Source organism: Lingula anatina, chromosome 2 (assembly GCF_051362555.1).
Source record: "Lingula anatina isolate TDL-2025a chromosome 2, LinAna3.0, whole genome shotgun sequence".
Lineage (NCBI taxonomy): Eukaryota > Metazoa > Brachiopoda > Lingulata > Lingulida > Lingulidae > Lingula > Lingula anatina.
This window is the reverse complement of record NC_141768.1, coordinates 24,077,392-24,099,075: the sequence shown is the minus strand read 5'-3', so window position 1 is coordinate 24,099,075 and position 21,684 is coordinate 24,077,392. Positions and strand designations below refer to the sequence as shown.

Below are 21,684 nucleotides of genomic sequence, written 5' to 3'. Positions count from 1 at the left end.
TTACTTGGTACCACTAGCGTTAAGTCTTTTTCTGTCCATTAAGTTACCATTATCTCCAATAACCGTAAGATTCTTTCCCTAGGATTGTGTCACTATAACAAAGCTTCCTCCTGGTTCGTATAAAGTGACGCGTGTTTTGGTCTAATTGATTGTTGCTTTCTACAATAATATCGTTGCGCGTTCACATTTGCGTTTCGCCCACGTAGAAGGAGCCTTATAAGTATAAATGCAGCTTAAACGTCGCCACAGAAGCACCGCCAACAATCAACTAGCAGGGATCCGCAGAACATTTAGTCAAGCTCAAGACGGACAAAAGCCAACCAAAACAAGAAAAAGACAGGAAAAAATAGAAACAAGAAACAGAAAATTTATACCAACCAATTGATATACTGGATAGACAATAGCAAAGGATCAGAAAATATTGAAGAAAAGAAGACCAAAGAAGGAACAACGATTATTGTTAAAAGCTGTATATAAAGTTCGCAGCAGAACACTCCTCAGGAATCGCGGCAACAGTTCAACTTTCAACATGAACGCTCTGGCCTTCCCTACTGTAGTCTATGCCCTTGTTAGTCTGGTACAGTGTATTCCGTTCAAGGTAAGTTTGATACTCAACGGCAAGAAAAAGCCAGTGTGCATTGCTTTTCACATTTCACCTCATGACTAAAAAAACGCGTTTTGATAAGTTTCTCCTGGGGCACAATATATACTCGCCATAACTTCGTTGGTGGCTTCGAATTTAGAATATTATTTTAACGAGCAATGAAGGTTTTATGTTTTCTAAATGTCGTGAAATTTTACCTTATCATAAAATTCGCTTTATAAGTAACAACTATTTGCTGCTAAAACGTTAGAGCAAAATTTACATGAATGAATAATAAAATGAAAAGTGGCACAAATATGCAGTATTAGATGCATTTGAGCAATAACAATCAGTTTCTTACCTCAAAAGCAGCAGAGCGGAAAAGGCATCTTAATGTTCAACGAAAGATTTAATTAGATGTGAGGTTTGTTCAAAGTCGAAGTGTCTTTTCTGTTGGTACCAGAACCAATATCAACTTTGAACGAAAAAAAGAAAGAAAAGTATGTTGTGACCAAGCACATCATGTTGTGCCATTTGGTCTGTTTTTATCTATTGGCTGTGCTGGTGCAGAGGCGGACCCAAGATTATTTGAAGGGGGGGGGGGGGTCCGCGGATGCAAAGCCGACCCTCTATTACCCCCCCCCCCCTTTGGCGTGGGGTTCGGGGGCCCGCTGAAGGGGCCGCTAACAATTTTGGTACTTAAGAGGGTGAGCGTTACGGTTTATATTCAGCTAGTCAAAATTCAGCTAGTCAGAAATCGAAGGGGGGGTTAGGACCCCCCTGACACCCCCTAAATCTGCCACTGTGGTACTCGGAGGACTTACAACATTTTTATCATTTTCATCATTTATTATTGGCCTCTTTTCTCCCACAGAATAAGCATTGCCTGCCTTGGTTGGTGGTTTCAGTTTCCTTTTAAGTATGGGGTTGTATGGACACTAGCTACATCCCTATTTGAATCAAACACTTCAACTTTTTAAGTATGGCATGGCAACGCAAGCAATGATCGTAACTCGATTTTTTTTCAGATTTTTTAATCATACTAAAACTTTGCTGGCCATTAAAACGCTTTAATTGGCTTGGCAGTCATACCAATAACGACTTTTTCGTCTTCTCAATTTTATGGGTGACCATATTAATAGACCATAGTAGGAAGCTGTAAATTAAAATTCTAACACAAACACACGCACACTAAGAAGCCCGTAGATGGGAACATATGCATTATTATTTGTAAACAATTGCATGGCGTTGCGATACATGCGTCCCCTTAGCAAAATTAAAAGTTTGCAATTTGCATCAAATTTGCAATAACAACTTAAGTTTGCAGCACGTTTGCAAGACGTCTTTATGATCAGTAAATTTGCAGTGAATTTGCGAGAGAGTTTGCAACCGGCCTGATATTTTGCTAAGGATCATTTTAATTCTGCTGTATTCACAGTTCCTTGCATTCTCCGACACTTGTCCGAGAGGTGAATACTTGGTTTGAGTCAAAGATATTGTTAGAAAGCCTACAATTGTCAATTATCTGAGACAGAGAAAAATAAGGATCTGCACAACAATGTTTAGGCAATGAAAGCCAATTATTTTACTGTGGTATAGGCCTACAACATAAATGTACAAAACAATATTTGAAGGACGAATAATGTATCCAAGAAAACAGTGTTATGTGGTAAGCTAAGGAATAAAAATCGCCCGTAACCGGACATTCCCGCTGAGTTTTACAACCTTACCTAGCAACTAATGAAATATGGTAGATGCATATATTCAAGCGTGGGAGACAATGGCAACACAATGCATTGATTGACACCCAAGAATAGATCATCCAGAACATGTACGAGCTACTGTTGGAAACTAATGAAAAGAATTTCGATTTTCCATCCTCTGTTACTGTCGCCGTGGATTATTATGCCCTATTATGTCCTATTATGCCAGGACAAAAATGTTTCAAGTGTCAATCAGTCTCTCAACGGGGACTACTAAATTAGATTAACGAACTCAGCGGACATCCTTTCATCGCGACTGGCAAGATATCTATAATATAAAACCGTATCAACATAGTGATTGAAGTGACAGTGACTGAAGAGGAATTTAATGATCTAGCTATGCCGATGGTCTTCGAATATTAAGCGCAGTTTACATTCTCAATTAGTTAGAATCATAAGACGATGTATCTGCAGTATGTTCATTAAATGGAATGATTTTTTAGTTGATGGTGACAAATGATATCTGACACGCAAAAAAGGCGGACTGATGCCTTTCCTCTTGACTCAAGTCCTGTTTTTGAGATCACCAACATGTCCTGAACCTTGGAATTGGTGCCAATACATTAGTGTTCCCGTTTTTTACCACCTGGTGATGGAACCGAAAGCAAGCGAAGAGGGGTATTCAAAGACCGGTTGTTTAAAGTTTACCTATTTTCCATGCGACTACTCGTGACCACTCCTTCTTGCATTACGTGTGCATCGGGTACAAAGCCTATATAAAACCAAATCGAATTTGCTGATTTGATTTTTGTGTCAACGATCTTCAAGGCCAATGAATAAAAAATATCCTAAACAGTGAACGACAACAAAAGTCACTGATATTATTATTAGCCACCCCCCCCCCTTTTATGTTATACAAATCAACATGATAGAACGCATGTTTCGGAAGAGTTTTGTTTGTTATTTGTGCATTTATAACTACGGTCTTCTATTATTAAGATTCTATTACTGTAAGATTCTATTCTATTATCATGGAGTCTCGGTATTATTGATGGCCACTCCCATGATCCTTCATTATTTGTCCAAAGGAACACGTTTATAACACACTTAATCAGAGTACAAATGCATTAAACCCTTGATCCGGACTTGTCGTTTCAAACTAATTAAAAGTGGGAAGTCCCAATTGCATGTAAACTTTGCCCGTACTTTGATCTACAAGAAAACTGAATGTTTCAAATATCAAGAGATCCGTGAGAAAATTTATCTAAAAAATCCATTGATGTCCACATCAGGAATGCAGTGAAACATGATGTCTGTTCTCAAATTGATGAAGTTTTTATTTCTTCAAGATGAAGAAGTTGCCTGTTAAAGGAACTTTTCGGAAACAGTTGGCAGGGGAAAGAAAATCAAAGTAAAAATATAGATGAGGACATAGGTCTTCCAGTTGACTGGAAAAAGACGTCATTCAATATATTAGCGCGTGACTGCAGAACAATTAACCGGTGTTTCCAACGTCGATCGAAATGATGAAAATCCGCGACTAAGACGCACGCGATGCTCACCTAAAATTCCCATGGAAGAAACACACTTAATTAGTTGAACGTCAGCGGATATTATTAATTGGATCTAAAAGGACATTAGAAACCGATAATTAATTATATCCATTGGTAAGCAACTGACGTGCAATATACGTTTTTCACGACTTTCGTTTGTTTTGGCCACAGTCATGCTGCTTGTGGCATGGGAGATTCGTATCTCCATAAAGGACAAGAAGGATGTTGTCGTTATGAATATATAACCTTTATATTGATTCTTCCACATTTCTTGCACATTCTCTACAAAAAGGTTATGACTAAACAAAATTATATTACAATATTGACATATGCAAATTTACAAGGAATACCTTTACATACACAATACATCTGCCACTGCACTTTGAACATATTATGCAGCTGAGAAATTGGCCAAACTCTAAGACACTGTCACAAACGCGCTTTGGCCATGACTGAAAGCAAATTGCACTTTCCGTCACTGAATGCATGCAGTTAAAATTGTGTACGAAAAACATTGCCTTATATAAAAAATCTTAAAGATTATATATTTATCTATTTAGATATATTTGATCTCAGTAAAACCGACGGCCTTCTCTTGAAACATATGCCATATGGCCTTTGTTGATATGCCTGAAGTCTCAACTTCTTATACCCATAGATTTGAACTCTTTTTTCCAGGTACTAATGTCAAATTGTGAAGAAAACCTGTTTCATTTATTGAAACAGCATTTATTTTGATAGCTGTTCTGAGTCTTATTTGCTACCCATGTATAATTTCCTGTTCTTAAAAACCTGTATTTTTTTACAGGGATCCCATGAACTGACGTTACGGCCAGGTAGAAATCTCATAGGGAAAGAGTTAGGTAATCTGAAAACATTATTATATCATTTCAGTACTGTGATCGAATTTATCTAAAACTGATTGTTGAGTGTTACTAAAAACTCATTTTTTTCTCTTCTGCCGGTAACTATATAACTATATAAACTATATTTCAAACTTCATGTATATAAACAAAGTTAAAGAAAAAGCTGATGCTTGCAGACGTGACCAGATTTGATTTCCTTTAAAGGTATTCTATACGCTTTTGAAAAATGCTATTCCTTATGTCTAAAAGCCCTTCGAATAAACGTTCCTGGTATGTAAATTTCCTTCTGAAATGTCAGGAAGACGAATGACGGTCTAAATACATTATTATTCGATTGAAAATTCAATCATTTAATTAGGAATTGTATAAAACTTCAAATCCAATTGCAGGGACGGGTCAAGCAATGATTCGCGAGTAGGCGAAAAGTGCTTCTTCTCGAGGAAATTACATTCTGTGCAACATTCCCGTATAGAATACCTTTAACCTTCTTAAATTTATTCAGGTTACAAATGGATGTTTCTATGAAAGGCACTCAATCACAAAAAAAGTTAACGTCTGTCAGATTTATGAAATTCTGTAAATATTTCAGACTGCATCCAGATGTCCAATGACGAGGGTGACTTTTGGTATAGATCTACGGGAGACGAAGAAGGCACCTGTGGTTTCTATATCGTAGGACATCACGACGAGCTGGTGGAAGTAGAGTTCACGGCCATCGACGTAGACTGCAAACAAAATGGCGCTGTCAGTGTAAGTGTATGAACATTGTCAACCTGTTCTGATGTAATTTGTCCGCCTTTTATATTATATAAGACCGTTGCATGCAGGTTACGTTGCAGATTTTTTAAAAAGTAAAAATCGAAAAGTAATGAGAAACACCAGCATTATGGTCAAAATATGAGAATCTTAATGGACAAGCATTTTAAACGTCTAATGTATTAGCGCACTATTTTTTATTCATGAAACTAATGAAAATCAGCACGACACAATCCATTGTGTCGCTTCATGCTTCAATGGTCAAGAGACAAGGGGAAATTAGACTTTTGATGTAGGTTCTCATCTAAAGAAAGTGAGGAAATTGTTTTTGTCGTATCTGTATTGTGTATATTTTCTATTTTTAAAACCTTATCCACATATACCTATTACACGTACGGATTTGCTATTATCCCCTTTGCTATTCAAACGGCCGGTCTCGTCCTTTCTGATACATGACATTTGATGAAGAAAATTTACTAATTGCTGTTAAGTGCTCAGTCGGGATATCTCTTTCAATACAGAGTATACAAAATAAAGGTTATGGGGATTTTACAATCCTGTGTAAAACTGGTGGTTATTGTTAATTATTATGAAATAGAAAACCTTCACAATATCCGTGCGACTCCCGCTAAAGGGCTCCTGGTGTTTGATTATATAGACATAACCCTGCTCCGGCTTCAGGTCATTGACGGCTGGGAGCTGAATGGGGAATATTTCCCAGGGGTGCAAGACCACGCCTTGCCGCTAGTTCAAAGAGTCCATCAGTTCTGTGGAAAAGAAGCCAAGCTCGCCTCCTACAAGACTTTCCGTTCTTCGCAGAATGTGGCTCTTATTTTATATCAAATCCCTAGGAAAGGACAGGGATTCCAAGTGACCGTTCGCTTTGTCAGAAACCACCAACGTGAGTATTTTGATCAACCCGCCTTAATGATAAACTAGTATGTTATGACTTTAGTCTTGTAGAGTCCATCTCGGTACACGAGTTTGTTCACACAGAAGCGAAACAATTGGTTCAATTTGTTACAGATCAGCGCATGGACAAACTCATGGACAGTGACTGTCCGTATGCTGGAACATTATCGAAATTCACAAGAAATCATTACTTGTATTTGTTATAAGAAGGTTTCTTGCGCACTGTAGCCTAAAACACTGCGTGAGTGCTTATTTGCCAACTTGTTTTTTCCGTTGGCCACCGCAAGCCTGACAAAAGGAAAGTCTAATAGATTTGTCGGCAAGCTTCTATTATGCACCTTATAGCATGATTTCGTGACTTAATTACGAATCAAGCTTTGTACAGCGTGTTGCTTACCTACATACGTACAGAAAATGAATAAACAATGATAGCAGTGCACATGCTACAACTTAGTTACATAAGCACGGTATATAATCTGTAATTCGGACACTCGAGTTTTCAGGTTACAGTATATAGTTGTATACTGTGAGTAAGACAGTTGTATACTTATGTATCAAACCAGCCTTGGCCTTAAATTGGCAAGAATAGAAATAAATAAAATTGCCACTGAGGCACAAAATGCATTAAAAGTAAAGGGGAGTAAAAGAAATTGGTGTGAAACTGACAAGATCGTTGCATACCATAATGCTATTTTTAAATATAAATAAAACAGCTCACTGAATCATAATGACTCTTTTACCTTCTTGCAATATAGTTACAGTATTGGCAAGAAGGCATTGTTTTGAATTTTTACTCCTCCCCCTTTGATGACAATAAAATTGTTTGACAATTATAGAACCCGCCGAACGGATAGATTTAAAAAATGCACCATACTTAATTTTTGAAAACTTTAAATAGTTCAAAAAGAATTTAAACCATTTTTAAAATATTTTAAATTGAGCAGCACGGAGAAATCATAATTCTATGTGCCATAGGTAATACATTAAATAATTAAGAAATAAATTTTATTGAATTATCAGAAATATTAACGCAGTTATAATCTACAGCGTGTTTCTATCCATCCGATATAAACATATGCATTAAAAATATGTAAAATATAAGGTGTACACTTGACCTTACAGTCACTGACGCAAACGCAGGTATTAAATTATAACTCCTACTCGATTTATATTCGATATTCGGCTAAATGCCACATTATTAAGCAGATCATCAATGAATGACAGATATCTTCCATTTAGTAGTTATTTATCTCATAAATAGCTTCCAGCGTAAAATGAAGATGAAGATCTTTTCCGATATCGTAACATCCTTGCGTAGCTTTATGTGTCAAATTGAGTTACACGGAGAAAACAGCACGAGATTATGGGATTATTTCAAAGCTTTAGAGTGAACAAAAGCTGCTGATTAGAAATTTTAGAGCATAGTCAAAGATAGTTTCTTCTTCACTGTTCGTTAGAGTAGGCCTAAGGTAGCGTCCACTGCCATGACTTAATGTCTGACTTAGTTTTATTCTTAAATGTTGAAGAAAATTATTATTATTATTATTATTATTATTATTATTATTATTTCAGCATGCAACGTGCTGTCTATGTTTGACACCGGAGTATACACGCTGTACAACTATGGCAGGCGAATCAACTGCACCTTCTCCATCATCTACCCAGAGGCTGTCCAGATCCTCTCTCTGAACGTGGGGAACGCCGGGAGAACTTTTGGAGAAACCGGTCTCATCACCAAGGTAACTTTTGCATGTTAAACACAAACCCAGCTTTTCGTAATAAATGCAAGACTTATTTAAATATATGACATCCATTGCATAACGCCACACTTAACACAGTGTCACTTCTAACACAATATTTATCTTTCAACAATATATAACTTACCGAATGGTTGTTTCAGTGTGCCGAACGCGGGAGTGAAGACTACGTGGAATTCCGTGACGGTGTTGGACTGTCTCCCATGAAAATGAACGCCGTAATGAATGTATGTGGGCTTCATCCAATGCCAGGTAAGACTGCGTGACAAAGATTTACTTAAAGAGCACGTTACGGTGAATGTTTTGAATAATATGACCTAAAAAATTACTCCTTTTTATAGACGTGCAGTATCTGGCAAAGTACAAACTGTTGCGTAATTGTATGTGTGGTTTTGAAAAATAAAATGTCACTCCTGCTTTCACCATACATGAATCTTAAGTGGAATTGTTATATCTCTTTTTTTTCAGAGGCCGACAAAATTCCGCTACCATGTCAGAATTCTGTAGTTCGTCTCGTCTCCAGCGGCGAATACCAGAATTCGGTGACCTTCTCGTACCGTAAGCTGAAGCCATTTGAAGGCCAGTGTCTCTAATCCTGCTCTCAGGGAATACGTCACCACATCGCCACAGCTACACGTAATCACGCAGCCGAAGATTCTGTCCTTTGAAACTTGAAGCATTCCACTTTACTTTGAAATCGACCCAAAGGGTTCGGCTTAAAACTGGACTACCACGTAGCCGTCAGATGAAGGGTTCAGCTGATTTATAAGTTAAGACATTTTACGAGACAGCCAAGGTCTAAAGCCATCGAATGATTTCATTCACAAAAATCACACTTCACACATTTTTGTTTTTGTCCGTGTTGGACTATTTACCAAGAGAATAAGACGGTATCACATCTGCTGTTTATTAACAGGCGTGGACCATCTGACAGACGATGAAAATAAACTAATGGATTTCAACCGCTACAGTTTAATTCATAACCTAATGTAAATAACAATTTTGTCTATGTCCGAAACTAAAATGTTACAAAAGAAACCTTTACTTTGGTGAAAATTCGGTCTGCCTCGGATGAGTAAAATAAATCCACGGCAAATCCCAAGACCTTTTAAGTAGAGGTGGGATGCCGTGGCTATCGATATTACTTGAACCCCGATTTCTCTAGCTATTCAAAATCTTTTCCCTGTATCAGGACAATATCAATTTATCAATTTCCACTCAAAATGATTGGAAGTTACCCCATTTACTGGATCAATTTTACTTCCTTTCGATGCCAAAACCATCGGTGGAGATCTGATATGAAGAATTCACAATAAGCAAAATTAAATTGACAAGTTGGTTTACTAGCGCGACAGAAATTAATTTTTATTTTCAAATGGAAAAATCGCATTGCTTATTGGTTTGCTGAAAGAGAACAATTTTACAAAAGGCCCCAGGAAAACCAGGGAGCAAAGTGTACGGTTTTAAAAACGTTAAGTACATAGACCACTTCTTTTCGAACTTGAGTAACATATTTTAACAGATAAATGACATGAATTAACGTCGCCAAAATCAATCTAATTTACCACCTCATGACGAACCCCGTCCACTGTCAACCATTTGGAGAGTTTCGGATCGCGCGCAACCGGCAGTCAGTGATTTTTCTTTAAAAAAGTCTTAGTTTAGATATTATCGTTGATAAAGTGTAATAATGCCTATGCTGAATGGCAATCTGTAATTAGGGGCTCACAACTCCATAACAAAAGCACATAAACCAACATGACGGCACGGAATTGTAGCCTATACACTCCTGGTCAACTATGCCAGTTTTCGTGATAAAATCTTGTTCATGGATGAAGTTACACCCTATATTGCTATCTAACCTCAATATAGAAAGGTGTTAAATTGATGATTAAAGCTCCGATATTTTATATTTTTGAGGGTTTTTTCATTGTTTTAAAATAGCACAAAGATAGACGCATCATTGACTAATTAGATGCAGGAAAAAACTAATTTTCGGAATCTGGATGATAATAAATGGTTACAATATCCTTAACGCATGGGTTGAGGGCTTTTTAGCACTTCCAGATGTGTCGACAATTAGGAAAGGTTGGTTAGTCGGAAAAAATAACGTTTACCACAGGAAAATTCGTTGAGTACCCTGCACGAGTTTTTTTGCGGGAAAATCTTATACAGGGCACATTTGAAATATGCAACAAATTGTTTGCTCAAAAATCGCCCCTCCTCTGGATTTGACAATTCTTCTCCGCTAAAATAATGATAATAATAATAATAGTAATAATACAAGCAAACCATAAAAATCCGTTTCCAAATGTACCTGTATAGACATTTCAAAATCTTGAATTCCTTTTCATGCAAGACCAAGGATGAACGATATAACGCACATTAAGATGTAGATACATTATAAATGCCTACATTTGGCATAATACCCCCCTCCGTTTCTTTTATGTGAAATACTTATCTCAATATTATTGTAATAACAAGGCATCAAAGCTGTCAAATGTACAGACATGAAAGCCAAAAAGTTATGATGTTCCTCTAAACAAAGGCATTATTTTTCCTCTTTATTGATAAAATCATAAGTAAAACTTTCAAGAAAATTTTGTGGCACCAGATTGTAGTACTTTTGTTGTGATTTAATAGGAGTTGAAATGGTGCTGTTAGCTGTTAAAATGAGGGAGATCCATTTGAAATCTATATTCGTTTTCAACCCCAAAAAACTCTGTCCTTACGCCATCAGCTCGAGTTTGCAAATCCACCCCATTTACACTGTATTTTTGATGCAATAGCATTATCTTATAACATGTCAATAGATAAGGAAAAAAAGATAAAACTGCCTTCTAAAAATCAGACTCACAAAAAGACTCGCCGAGACGTCTTTCTGACACTTCAGAAGGAAATATTGAGATCACATTTTTCTTCAAGGGTTTTCCATGGTTTTAAGGTATGGATTGGGCAAATTAGTAGCTTTGCTGGGTATTTAGACATAAAAATAGGACTTTGGGACATTTTCAAATGTCTACAGTGCATGTACATGTATGAGACGAGGCAAGCATATCATTAGGTTAAGACTTCTCGGTATTTGTCACGTGTATTCTGATAAAGTTGTGAAAGCAGTTTATCAGTGTGTGTGTGTGGATGATTTAATTGAAAATAATAATAATAATAATAATAATAATAATAATAATAATAACAACAACAACCCCACCCCTGAAACAACCTGCTAGGTAGGTTTGCTGATTTGCTTAAATAAGATCAGAATAAATCAATCTGCCAGGGCAAGATGTCAAATAAAACCAAATTGGCCTAATCTAGCTAGTAAAATTTTCACCTTACTTGCTGTTTATGAGAAAGAAAATGTTGAATACAGAGCTTTTGTTTATTCTGGAAATAATGTACAACATCAAAAACCTGTAGCATTCTCAAGGATTGTTTGCATTCAGAACAGTGGACTAACTAGTCTGCGGGTAAAATATGGTCGACCCACAGTGTCCATTAGTGGATTAGATTTAGTGGGTCACCATATTTGACCTGCGGATTAGTCAGTCCACTGTTCTGAATATGACCATTGTTACACCTTGTTGCATATCTGCTTGCATAAAAAGTAAACAAGTGAATAAAAAATAATAAATAAATAAAAAAATAATAATAAGATGGACAGCAGCACAGTGAGCACCCTGTAAGTTTGAAACCTCGTTTATACTAACAGGTGGATAACAGAGTTTACTGTATTGGCTTGATGATCCTCACACATCACTTTGAAAGATGTTAAAACTCTGATCACAAGAACTTGGGGTTATCATAACAAATCAAATATTGGTTTTGAATATATTTCATAATTCCAAGTGTAAAAGCTCAAATAAGTTACTTGAGCTTAGCGCAAATGTTACTTTCAATGAAGACAAAAACTGAGAAATACATATAATAGATTTGAACAGAAAGGATACATTATATGCACATGACACTATAATGAAATGATAAAAAATGAATACTTTGAGGTGCAGTTTACTTGGACATTAATTCAGTCTTGCAGATAAATAGCAATAACTATTAAATAAAAGTGGATGTATAAAATTTGTGTAACTATAACAGGTGACATCATGTGTCCATAGGACTTGGATGATTTGTCACTATAGCAAATCTATAAAAAAAAAAAAAAAAAAAAAAAAAAAAAAAAAAAAAAAAAAAAAGAGAGAGAGAGAGAGAGAGAGAATGTTTTCAATAAGAGTTGAGCTAAAACCTAACACTAAGGAGGCACTCACTCCCTTGCAAGTTTATCATGGTCACAAATAAAAGCGCATGTGGCTATTACAAGTACTAGTGCAACAACAGCAAAAAAAAGGGTATACTACAACAAATCAGTTCAAAAAACATGCTTTGTTTTGTCAAAATCGCCCTTTGAAGTTTGTCAGTATAGGTGCAGCATATATTTCATTACACAGTGCCATGTAAGAGTGGGACATGCAGGGCCCAACAAAACCTTGGATAAATCAAGTATAGTGTTACATTAAAGACTGTTTTACTATGGACTATAACACCACAGATTTATAATCACTGACCATGACTCCCTGGAATACTGGTCACAGTGGAGAAATTTAAAAAAGGAGATAAAAATACAAAGAAGAGGTCATACAAGGTGATGAAGGAGGAAAGATGGACATAGCGAAAGAAGTAATGGAAGGTTGTGAAAAAAAAAGGTAGCTAGGTGGCGACTGGATTTTGATATTTTATCAGAGCAGGAGCCAGTCAGACCTGTCCAGCTGTTCCACCCAATATTTCAGGTGGAGGAGGTGGCTATACATAGAAATATCATACTGCATGTGCCATCCAGGAAGTTCATATGTACACATTAAGATCTGGTCAACCTTCACCAGTTAACAGAGGCCAGAGGAAAGCTTGTGAGGAGGTCCAATCACCAGAGTTGGACAGAGCAATGTAAAACTGGGTTCCCATCCCAAATGGATTGTTCTATCTGCCTGGGGAGTCTCACTAAATTGTTATCAAGTAACTGGCTTAAATGTCTGTCATGCCTACCGAATCAGCTAGGGGGTAAATTACCCCCCTAACAGTTTTACTAGGCGTGACAGACATATTAGCCAGTTAAATTGATAGCAATTTAGTTAGACTCCCCAGGCAGATAGATCAATTCAAATATCTGTGGGAATGGTCCCTAACAGCCATGTGCAGTCATGCCACTGCCACAGGAAGTAGGGAGAGGTGTAGCATCCTTGGTGGAAGTTGCTGCCAGACCCAGTGTCTATGCTAATGGCAGTTGACAGGGAGGAGTTCCGTTCTCTATTTAATCCCCCCCCTTCAGTAGAAAGAAAGAACTTTTGCCCTAGCCACAAGCTGATTGACTTAAGACTGATTCTTAATTAATCTAAATTACTAAACCTTAATTGTTAAGGTAAGACTAATAAAGCCCATCTGTCATTTCAGGCAATGACATCCAATTCCTCCAACTTATACAGAATGTGCAGTTACATTCTTCTTGTATATGCCCCATGACATAATACTGTACTTGTAACAGCAAAGTAGTCATTTCTTTTGAACTGCTGGTAGTTATTCACACTGGCTTTTTACTGATATCTCTGGCACATTCTAACAATGCATCGTGGATTTCCTTGGCACATGTAATTTGATGTTTGACCATAATAAGGAACATGCTGTATGTCTGTCTCTGCTGCTCCCCGGGGTCCACAGCTATACCTGTCTGGATGGGCACTGGGCAGTTCTTCAGACTGTCAGCTGAAACCCCTATACAGTCCTGGGCTAGCTTCTACAATATACATTGGGAAGAAAGAATAATTAACATATTCAATTTCATATTCCATATCCAAGCCCAACCAACCTTATTATTATAAGTATTGATGTAACTTATAATTGTTGTTTTTATTGTTACTTTCTTTTAAGATATATTTCATTTGGTTGGTCATAGTCATTCTGAGATGTGCTTGTACTGAAATGAATACTTTAATTACTTTAAATTATAATTATACAAAACTTAAAGTCAAACGTATATCATTTGGAGTAATTTCAGTGCTGTACTTCACTAACATGGACACCAACCCATTCAAAAACAAGAAATTTAATTAAGGAAACCACTGCCCTTTTATAAATGAGTTCAGAATTAAAGCATGATCTTTACATGTAGTAGCACTCTTACAGCATATAAACACACCTACACATAGTGCTTCAAAATTTTATTTCCAATTATAAAAAAAGTTATTTTTACCAGATTCAGCTCCATTTGGTCACAAATGGCATGGAACTCCTCCAAACACTTATCAAACCTCTGAACTGGACCATCAGCAGATTTCCTTCAATAAATAATGCTGGTTTAATTTTTAAAGAAAATGAAGAAGTCAAATACTGCAAAATTATATAATAAACAAAACACCAGCATATCAAACAAACCAGTATCCAGACCTAATTCACCACATTTTTCAACATTGTTACAAGGTTGATGGTGGAGAGACAAAAGGTGTTGGTATGAAGAGGGTAAGGGGGTGTTGGCAAGGAGGGGGAGAAGACGAGGAGGAGTTGAGGAACTCTGCCAACCCCTGTTTCTTACAACAACAAAATTATTTTCCAAATATTAAACAATAATAATGATATTGATGTGTTGCCAAAACCCAATTGATCACATTTTATGTATGTCATATGCTCTCTCCAAGAAAAGCCTGTATATATTTCAATAATTATTAAGACAGGTAATGTATAAGCATTTCCTAGAAGGGATTAAAATATACAGTAACTTAACACTCTTGAAATATAAACATTTAATTGTATCAATGAACCTGACCATTGTTGAATGGTGATGTATTGGAGAATTAACTGTGATCTGAAGAAGCAAATAAATAACTCACAAGCAATTGTCCACTTGAGCATCATGCTGCAGGATTTGAGCCCCAACCCTCATCACAGTCTGGAACCAGAGTCTCAGGTTTTAATAGTTATTACAACATTTATCCAGAGAAAACATACAATTAACAATGTCAGAATTGAATAGCCTTGCCAGAATACATTAAAAAATTTAAAATTACATTAAAAAAAGATAGTGACAATGTAAAAAACAATAAAAATAAAATAAATTTTGTGTTGACTGGTTGTACATTACCAATAAATGTGTTTTAAATAATCTTACAAAGTGGAAAGCGTTGAATATATAACCTGGATAACTTATTAATGGGCCTTAGCCATATTATATATGATATAGTAACTGATTCTGGATAACCTCAAAGAATTAAATGCTCTTGAACACAGTTAAAAAACAAAAGGCATGCGATTCCAAAAATTTACATCAGTTATTAAAATTCAAACGGATTCTCACCGCCAGGGAATCTTTCAAAAGCGGGACAAGCATACGAAACTTTGTAATGGGGTCGACATCAGCTCCTCCACCTCCAACCCCAGGTGTGGGGCCCTGTGAAACATTAGCACCAGCACCTTGTTGTTGTTGCACACTGGGTGCTGCCATTTTTGAGCTCTGACGGGATTCCCCCCTCATACCACGTGACTGAAGAGTGACTGAGTTTAGCTTTCATTTCAGCGATTATTCAACAAAATTCACAAGCTATAAGTAATTTACAGCTCCAGTTAACCTTGTCGGTCAATGATGCATAAAAAGACTCTAACAATTTGAGTTTTCGCGGAATCCCCAAAAAGTCACGTGACTTAGTGGCCATATTTGTTTGTACCAGCGTGTGTAAAGCCGCACAGTTTTAATTTTGTGAACACCCAGAGAGATCCTTGGCTGTTAGCATGCCGCCAACAATACAGTCTGGGAAAAGAGACGATAAAGGTCGAAAGACACGAACTGGGGAAAGAAGGTTAGCATCTGAAAATGCACTAATATTAAATAATATTAATTAATATTAAATAATGCCTTGACCACGGAGTCTGAGTTTGGAGGGCTAGTAGGGCCTATACAAATGTGAAAATCGTTTTACGTTGTTTTCAAAACGTCCACAGCCCCGCACCCGTGACCTCTTTCAGGGCCGTATACGTTTAAGCACCATCTTATGTTAAATTTCTAACTATTAGTTGATTTTACAACTATTTCATATGGGAGGACGCTTGTGGGTGGTATTTATTGTTGTGTGGACGGTAATTAGTGTTTGTGTTCGGTAGTGTTCGGTTGCCCGCGGTTGTCGACGGTAATTAGGTACACCGCATATTTCATTTACTAATAACTTAGTTGTTTGTAACATATGACCACTTCTCGAAGTAGATTTATCTCGGTATTAATAAAATGGCAGATTCTTATTTATTAGATGTGAAGATTTGATGACTGTTAACTGGACCGCTGCGGACCGACGATGTTTTTACTAGTGTACGTGAGTATTATGAGATAGAAACCTGACAAATCTGACTTATTTTTTTTCTTTTAGATCTGATCTGATATGCCGTGTGAAATACAACAATGTACTTCCAGACCTGCCATTTGATCCGAAGTTTATCACATATCCATTTGAACAAAACAGGTAATCTCCACCTTTACCCACCCCACTTAACATGAAGAGAAAAAGAATGAAAGGTAACTAAAAAGGGCAGCTTTTTAATATATGGATACTGCCACACAGACTCTGATGAAGCTCAGAAGACATTTATTGTGATGTCATGTCCTGACATATAATGCTCTACCACACTTAATATTTTCTTCTGTACTTAGTTGAACCGGGAAGAAGAATCCTTTGTTTATCATTAGCTAGTGTGAAAGTGACAGACCTAACTGGTTCTTAGAGTCACGTAAACATGTTTATTTACTGATCGAGACAGTGAATATTTTATGTTAATGATATTGTTTTTAACCTTAACAGTATATTTTCTAAATAAATATCAGTGAAATAAAAAAGTCCTATCTGCCAAATTAAGTTGCATTACGAGGAATGCAAATCATCATAATATATATTGTGTTTTATCCAGGTTTGTTTCCTACAACCCAACCTCCCTTGAAAGGAATACCAAATCTGAATTACTCACAGAGACTGATCTTGGTGTGTCCACAGATCTCATAAATACAGATATATACAAGGTTGACCCTTTAGGTAAGAAATATCTCTCAGAGTCACAGCATTGGGGAATATGGACATGTCAGCACATGTTTATTACGTACTTGCATCAATACAGACACATACAAGGTTTTTATTTATGTTGGTAATGGCTTTTGAATGTTGGGTTTTGATTAATTGGTGTCATTCACTGGTTATGGAGACTTGTTTCTCTCTTTTTGCAGAGCGTCTTGACAGTGAAGATGAAAGGCTGCTGGAAGAGGAACTATCATCACAGTCTGATTCTAAAAGGTAAAACTCTACCCAAGCACAGTGCCACAACTTGCACATGTATTGATTTGCTCATCCATTATTGCCATTTTATAACATTGTAGCTATTGGCCAGTCTTGCAATGTTAAAGGTATATGAGCATAGTAAAATATAATAAGAAGCCATGTGATGTCTTACAAATATGCTCACTGAATGCCTAGAGTTGAAAGCCAGACTTGAAATTTGCTTGAAATGTAACTTAAACGTGTGAATAGTATCCATTTCTCTTCACAGCATTTTGTGAATATTTGTAGATAATAAATGTCTGTCATTTTTATTTTGAGTCTTAGAAAATTGTGTCATAGAGTCCAAGAAAACTGTAATATGTATGCATTTCACATTTCAGGTCAAGACACCATAATAAAACAGTGTCATGGCTCAGGAAAACAGAATATATTTCTACAGAGTATAACAGATTCACACCTAATGCAGATAGACCAGAAATGAGGTAACACACTTTTTATTACATGGACAAATGAGGGATTTAAGTCCTTTATCTTTTTTAAATGAGGAAAATCAATTGTCCATTAATTGTGGTTGCTCAGTATCACAGAAGCAGGATGTTTAATTATCTGGGCCTTAGTCATTAATTTTACAATGAATTAATCAGCTTGATTGTTATTTTGCAGTCTTATTGGCTACCTTTATTTATCTTCTATTACAGAGTTGGGTATAATATAAAGAAATTGCTTAAGGAAGAAGACCTGTACAGAGATAGAGAAAGTCAAATTAATGCTATTGAAAAGACTTTTGAGGATAACAAAACAGAGGTAAGAACAAATTATTGATAAGTTGAATGATAAAACAACCAGTACCCTTCACTGTATCATTTTTATGTATTCTGAGCAATCTGTCTGTTTGTGTGGTCACTGTTGCGGTCCGACACATGATGTTTGCCCCATAACTGCCAAACCATTTTTTCTATTACTTTAAATTTACTGATTTGCCTTGTTTGATTTCGAAAATCATAATCCATTCACATTTACGGTAATTATTCTGTTTTTTTGCACAAGTTTGTTGAGGTTTGCCCATGAAACTGAATTACTTGCTAGTTTTTTGTTGTCCATGTTACCTGTAGTGCATAATGTAAGAGGGTAAGAGTGATTATGCTGTTTTAAAGCATTATGTAATAGTGCATCAAAATTGTGCAGAATATTATTTGGTGCACACTTTTCTGTGTCTGAATGTCTGTATATTTGTCAGCTTTTCTGTCTAGTTGTTATTTATTAGTGATACTCCAATTTGGAAAAAAGTGAATATAAGCTGACTGACACTTGGTTGCTCTTTTTTATCAGGAAAATCATGAAGTATTAGTCATAAGTGTGTACTTTCTTTTTATTTTTTAGATAACAAAGCATTACAGTAAACCAGGTGTTTTATCAATAGAAGAAGTGCCTTTATTCCCTGACTTTGAAGTAAGTGTATATTTAATATTAGGCTGTTGAATAATTCTGCTGTAGTTTGATTTGGCAGTGTTAGAAAAGATTCCTGTTAACTGTATTCAGACGTAAAAAGCATTACCGATGATGTATGATCTAAGTGTTTTTTTATAGTCAATTACAAAGGTGGAACTCTTTCATCAGTAATATTACCTGAATTTAGCACCCAAGAAAACTTAATTTGAAAAGTTTAATCCTGCATTTAATCAAAGGATTTTAACTACAATAATTCATTTTTTATTGATTTTGGTCTTTTTTCTTATAACAGATGTGGAAATTCCCATGTGCCCAAGTAATATTTGACACAGATCCTGCACCAAAGGTGAAAGCTCTACCAGCTGTGACAGAGGAGATGGCACAGGCAATGATCAGGTAAGTGGCATATCTATCACTCTGGTACACTGAAACACCATTTTTTGGCACAGTAGTGTACTTTCCACCCTAAAAATGTATTTGAAAATAGTTAAAACAGAATTTTGGTGTTCAACATTATTATTGCAAGTTTGCAGTCAGTTCAACTGCTTTGGCTTCTCAATTTGTTCATGCTGCTTTTCTCATGCGATGTGACGTGACTGTGACAAGTGATCGCTTGTTTTGTTTATATTCACACCTGAATCTTTATCCAGGGGTATGGTACTTGACAATAGTTTAACTCAAAACAGAATTTTGGTGTTCAATATTATTATGGCAAGTTTGCAGTCAGTCCCACTGCTTTGGCTTCTCAGTTTGTTCATGCTGCTTTTCTCATGCGATTTGACGTGATTGTGACAAGTGATTGCTTGTTTTGTTTATGTTTCGTTTATATTCATACCTGTATTTTTAACCAGGGGTATGGTGGATGAGTCTGGGGACCAGTTTGTGGCTTACTTTCTACCTACAGAGGAAACCCTGAGTAAGAGAAAGCGTGATGCTGAGGAAAATGTGGAGTACACACCAGACGAAGAGTCAGTATATATATATGCAAATGTTTTTTTTTTATAAGTTTCAAGTTCAAAGAAGTTTTCATTGCTTTAAAAAATAACAAATTTGTTTCTTCAGTTTCATTTATCTGCTCTAGATTTTCTTTTCTATTTTTATTTTGCTCTCTAGTTTTTGTACTTCTTTGATTTCAAGATCATTCAAGTTTTGACACATAAATGTAAATACTCTTTCAGGTATGACTATGTTCTAGCTAGGGAGTACAACTGGAATGTGAAAAATAAAGCATCCAAGGGATATGAAGAAACATACTTTTTTGTTTTCAAAGAAGATGGAGTTTACTACAATGAACTTGAAACTAGGTCAGCTAATGAATGATTGTTTGATTAAAAAAGTTGCTTTTTTAATGAAATTAATAATCAGTTTGTATTTCTGACAAAGATTTAATGTTCATGTGTTGTCATATATATCAGTTAAAAGATTCTTTACATTTATATTTTACATACTGAAAATGCAACTGACATTTGCACATAGAATTTTCTTTATATATATATATATATATATATATATATATATATATATATATATATATATATATGGTGAAGATTTTTGCTCGATAATGGGTATTCATTATTAATCTTTTCAGAGTGCGTCTCAGCAAAAGACGTAAATTGACAGAAGGCCCAGCACCAACCAATAAGTCCAGGCTGATTGTTAAACACAGGCCAATCAATGAGCAAGAGTTGGCAGCACAGGTAAGGCATGATCCATGTGTGCCACATTTTATTGGCCTATTCCTTAATGACTGAAGAAGATCTCACTCAAAGAAAAAGTTTATATATTCAGCTGATTGTGTTAGGTATGACAGCAGGAAAACTTGAGCACAATCACAGGAATAACTAGTTTATGTAGAGTACATGCTGTTGCATCTCTGTTCCCAGGAGGCCAGGCTGACCATGCTGGAGCCACCAGGTGAGGAGGAAGAGTTGGAGCAGTTTGAGTTCAGGCCAGGTAATATGATTTTCAACTTCAAGTTCAGTAGAAAGGGAATCATTTTTAAATGTAACTATTTGTGCTGTGAAAGAATTATTTACAATGCATAATATGTTCACACTCCATAATATGTACATGCTTGTACTAGGCAAATGGTTTTGGGGAGGCTGGAAAAAACCACCCTTTTGCCAGAAAACACCTACTTTGAAATTGCTGGTTGCAAGCCTGCTTGTATGTTAGTATTGTGCCAGTCATTGTGGACACGCTTCAACTTGTACATGATTCCAAGTTTCTCCTTGGTTGTTTCAGATCAAGTTGGGGAAAGGAAAGAAGGCAGTGACGTGGAAAACACCAAGGAGGAGAGTGGAGGAGAGAAGAGTGAGGATGAGGAGGAGAAGCGTAGTGAGAAATCTGGGGGCACTCGCAGTCGTAGTGGCAGCAGTAGTAGCAGCAGCAGTAGTGGGAGTGATCATGAAGGAAGTGGAAAGGGAAGTGGAAGTGATGCTGGCAGTGGGAGTGAAAGTGAGGCAGAGAGCGAGGCAGGGAAGAAAGATGAGGAGGAGATATTTGGCAGTGGGAGTGACAGTGATTGAGGTCTGCTTTTCACTGAACAATTGAAATCTTATTTATAGATAAAGAAAATAAGACTTCACAATTGAGTATGACAGGTGACTTTTACAATTTGGGAAAAAATGACAATTAAGTTCTCTCCTTTGCAGAACTTTTTGCATAAGGGCTGTTGTTCCCTCTCCCCCAACTTAAAATTCACATTCAATAAATATTTTATATTTGTACTTAAGCATGTGTTCCTCATTTTGTTTTCAACTCTTGAAATAGAAAGTCACACATCACTCATTCACTGTCCAAAATAAAATGAAGT

General features: G+C 36.3%; 3 protein-coding genes across 3 annotated transcripts; 2 read left to right on the top strand and 1 right to left on the bottom strand.

Moving 5' to 3' along the window:
* Positions 1 to 231: 231 nt before the first annotated feature.
* Positions 232 to 9,092, top strand: LOC106155393 (corticotropin-releasing hormone-binding protein). Its single transcript, XM_013530194.2, has 7 exons — positions 232 to 598; positions 4,648 to 4,702; positions 5,295 to 5,455; positions 6,143 to 6,362; positions 7,946 to 8,112; positions 8,274 to 8,382; positions 8,599 to 9,092. The coding sequence occupies exons 1-7, from the start codon at positions 530 to 532 to the stop codon at positions 8,721 to 8,723; spliced, it is 906 nt and encodes a 301-aa protein (XP_013385648.1). The 5' UTR covers positions 232 to 529; the 3' UTR covers positions 8,724 to 9,092.
* A 2,398-nt stretch (positions 9,093 to 11,490) lies between these two features.
* Positions 11,491 to 15,652, bottom strand: LOC106155406 (mediator of RNA polymerase II transcription subunit 29). Its single transcript, XM_013530232.2, has 4 exons — positions 15,464 to 15,652; positions 15,000 to 15,058; positions 14,366 to 14,450; positions 11,491 to 13,909 (listed from the first exon to the last, which is right to left on the bottom strand). The coding sequence occupies exons 1-4, from the start codon at positions 15,638 to 15,640 to the stop codon at positions 13,697 to 13,699; spliced, it is 534 nt and encodes a 177-aa protein (XP_013385686.2). The 5' UTR covers positions 15,641 to 15,652; the 3' UTR covers positions 11,491 to 13,696.
* A 72-nt stretch (positions 15,653 to 15,724) lies between these two features.
* LOC106155405 (RNA polymerase II-associated factor 1 homolog) lies at positions 15,725 to 21,603 on the top strand. The gene is made up of 13 exons (XM_013530231.2): positions 15,725 to 15,962; positions 16,524 to 16,616; positions 17,059 to 17,180; positions 17,369 to 17,435; positions 17,801 to 17,902; positions 18,119 to 18,224; positions 18,801 to 18,869; positions 19,162 to 19,265; positions 19,721 to 19,837; positions 20,048 to 20,173; positions 20,458 to 20,566; positions 20,753 to 20,822; positions 21,114 to 21,603. The coding sequence occupies exons 1-13, from the start codon at positions 15,895 to 15,897 to the stop codon at positions 21,395 to 21,397; spliced, it is 1,437 nt and encodes a 478-aa protein (XP_013385685.2). The 5' UTR covers positions 15,725 to 15,894; the 3' UTR covers positions 21,398 to 21,603.
* Positions 21,604 to 21,684: the final 81 nt, after the last annotated feature.

What these genes read in the sequence shown, in the direction of transcription:
- LOC106155393 (XM_013530194.2), top strand. Translation starts at nt 530, where the DNA reads ATGAACGCTCTGGCCTTCCCTACTGTAGTCTATGCCCTTGTTAGTCTG. An exon ending in TCTCATAGGGAAAGAGTTAG is followed by an intron (nt 4,703 to 5,294) that starts GTAATCTGAAAA and finishes TAAATATTTCAG; the next exon opens with ACTGCATCCAGATGTCCAAT. An exon ending in TGGGCTTCATCCAATGCCAG is followed by an intron (nt 8,383 to 8,598) that starts GTAAGACTGCGT and finishes CTTTTTTTTCAG; the next exon opens with AGGCCGACAAAATTCCGCTA.
- LOC106155406 (XM_013530232.2), bottom strand. Translation starts at nt 15,640, where the DNA reads ATGAGGGGGGAATCCCGTCAGAGCTCAAAAATGGCAGCACCCAGTGTG. An exon ending in GCTCAAGTGGACAATTGCTT is followed by an intron (nt 14,451 to 14,999) that starts GTGAGTTATTTA and finishes TATTTATTGAAG; the next exon opens with GAAATCTGCTGATGGTCCAG. An exon ending in ACCAAATGGAGCTGAATCTG is followed by an intron (nt 13,910 to 14,365) that starts GTAAAAATAACT and finishes TGTATATTGTAG; the next exon opens with AAGCTAGCCCAGGACTGTAT.
- LOC106155405 (XM_013530231.2), top strand. Translation starts at nt 15,895, where the DNA reads ATGCCGCCAACAATACAGTCTGGGAAAAGAGACGATAAAGGTCGAAAG. An exon ending in ACACGAACTGGGGAAAGAAG is followed by an intron (nt 15,963 to 16,523) that starts GTTAGCATCTGA and finishes TTTTTCTTTTAG; the next exon opens with ATCTGATCTGATATGCCGTG. An exon ending in ATACAAGGTTGACCCTTTAG is followed by an intron (nt 17,181 to 17,368) that starts GTAAGAAATATC and finishes CTCTTTTTGCAG; the next exon opens with AGCGTCTTGACAGTGAAGAT.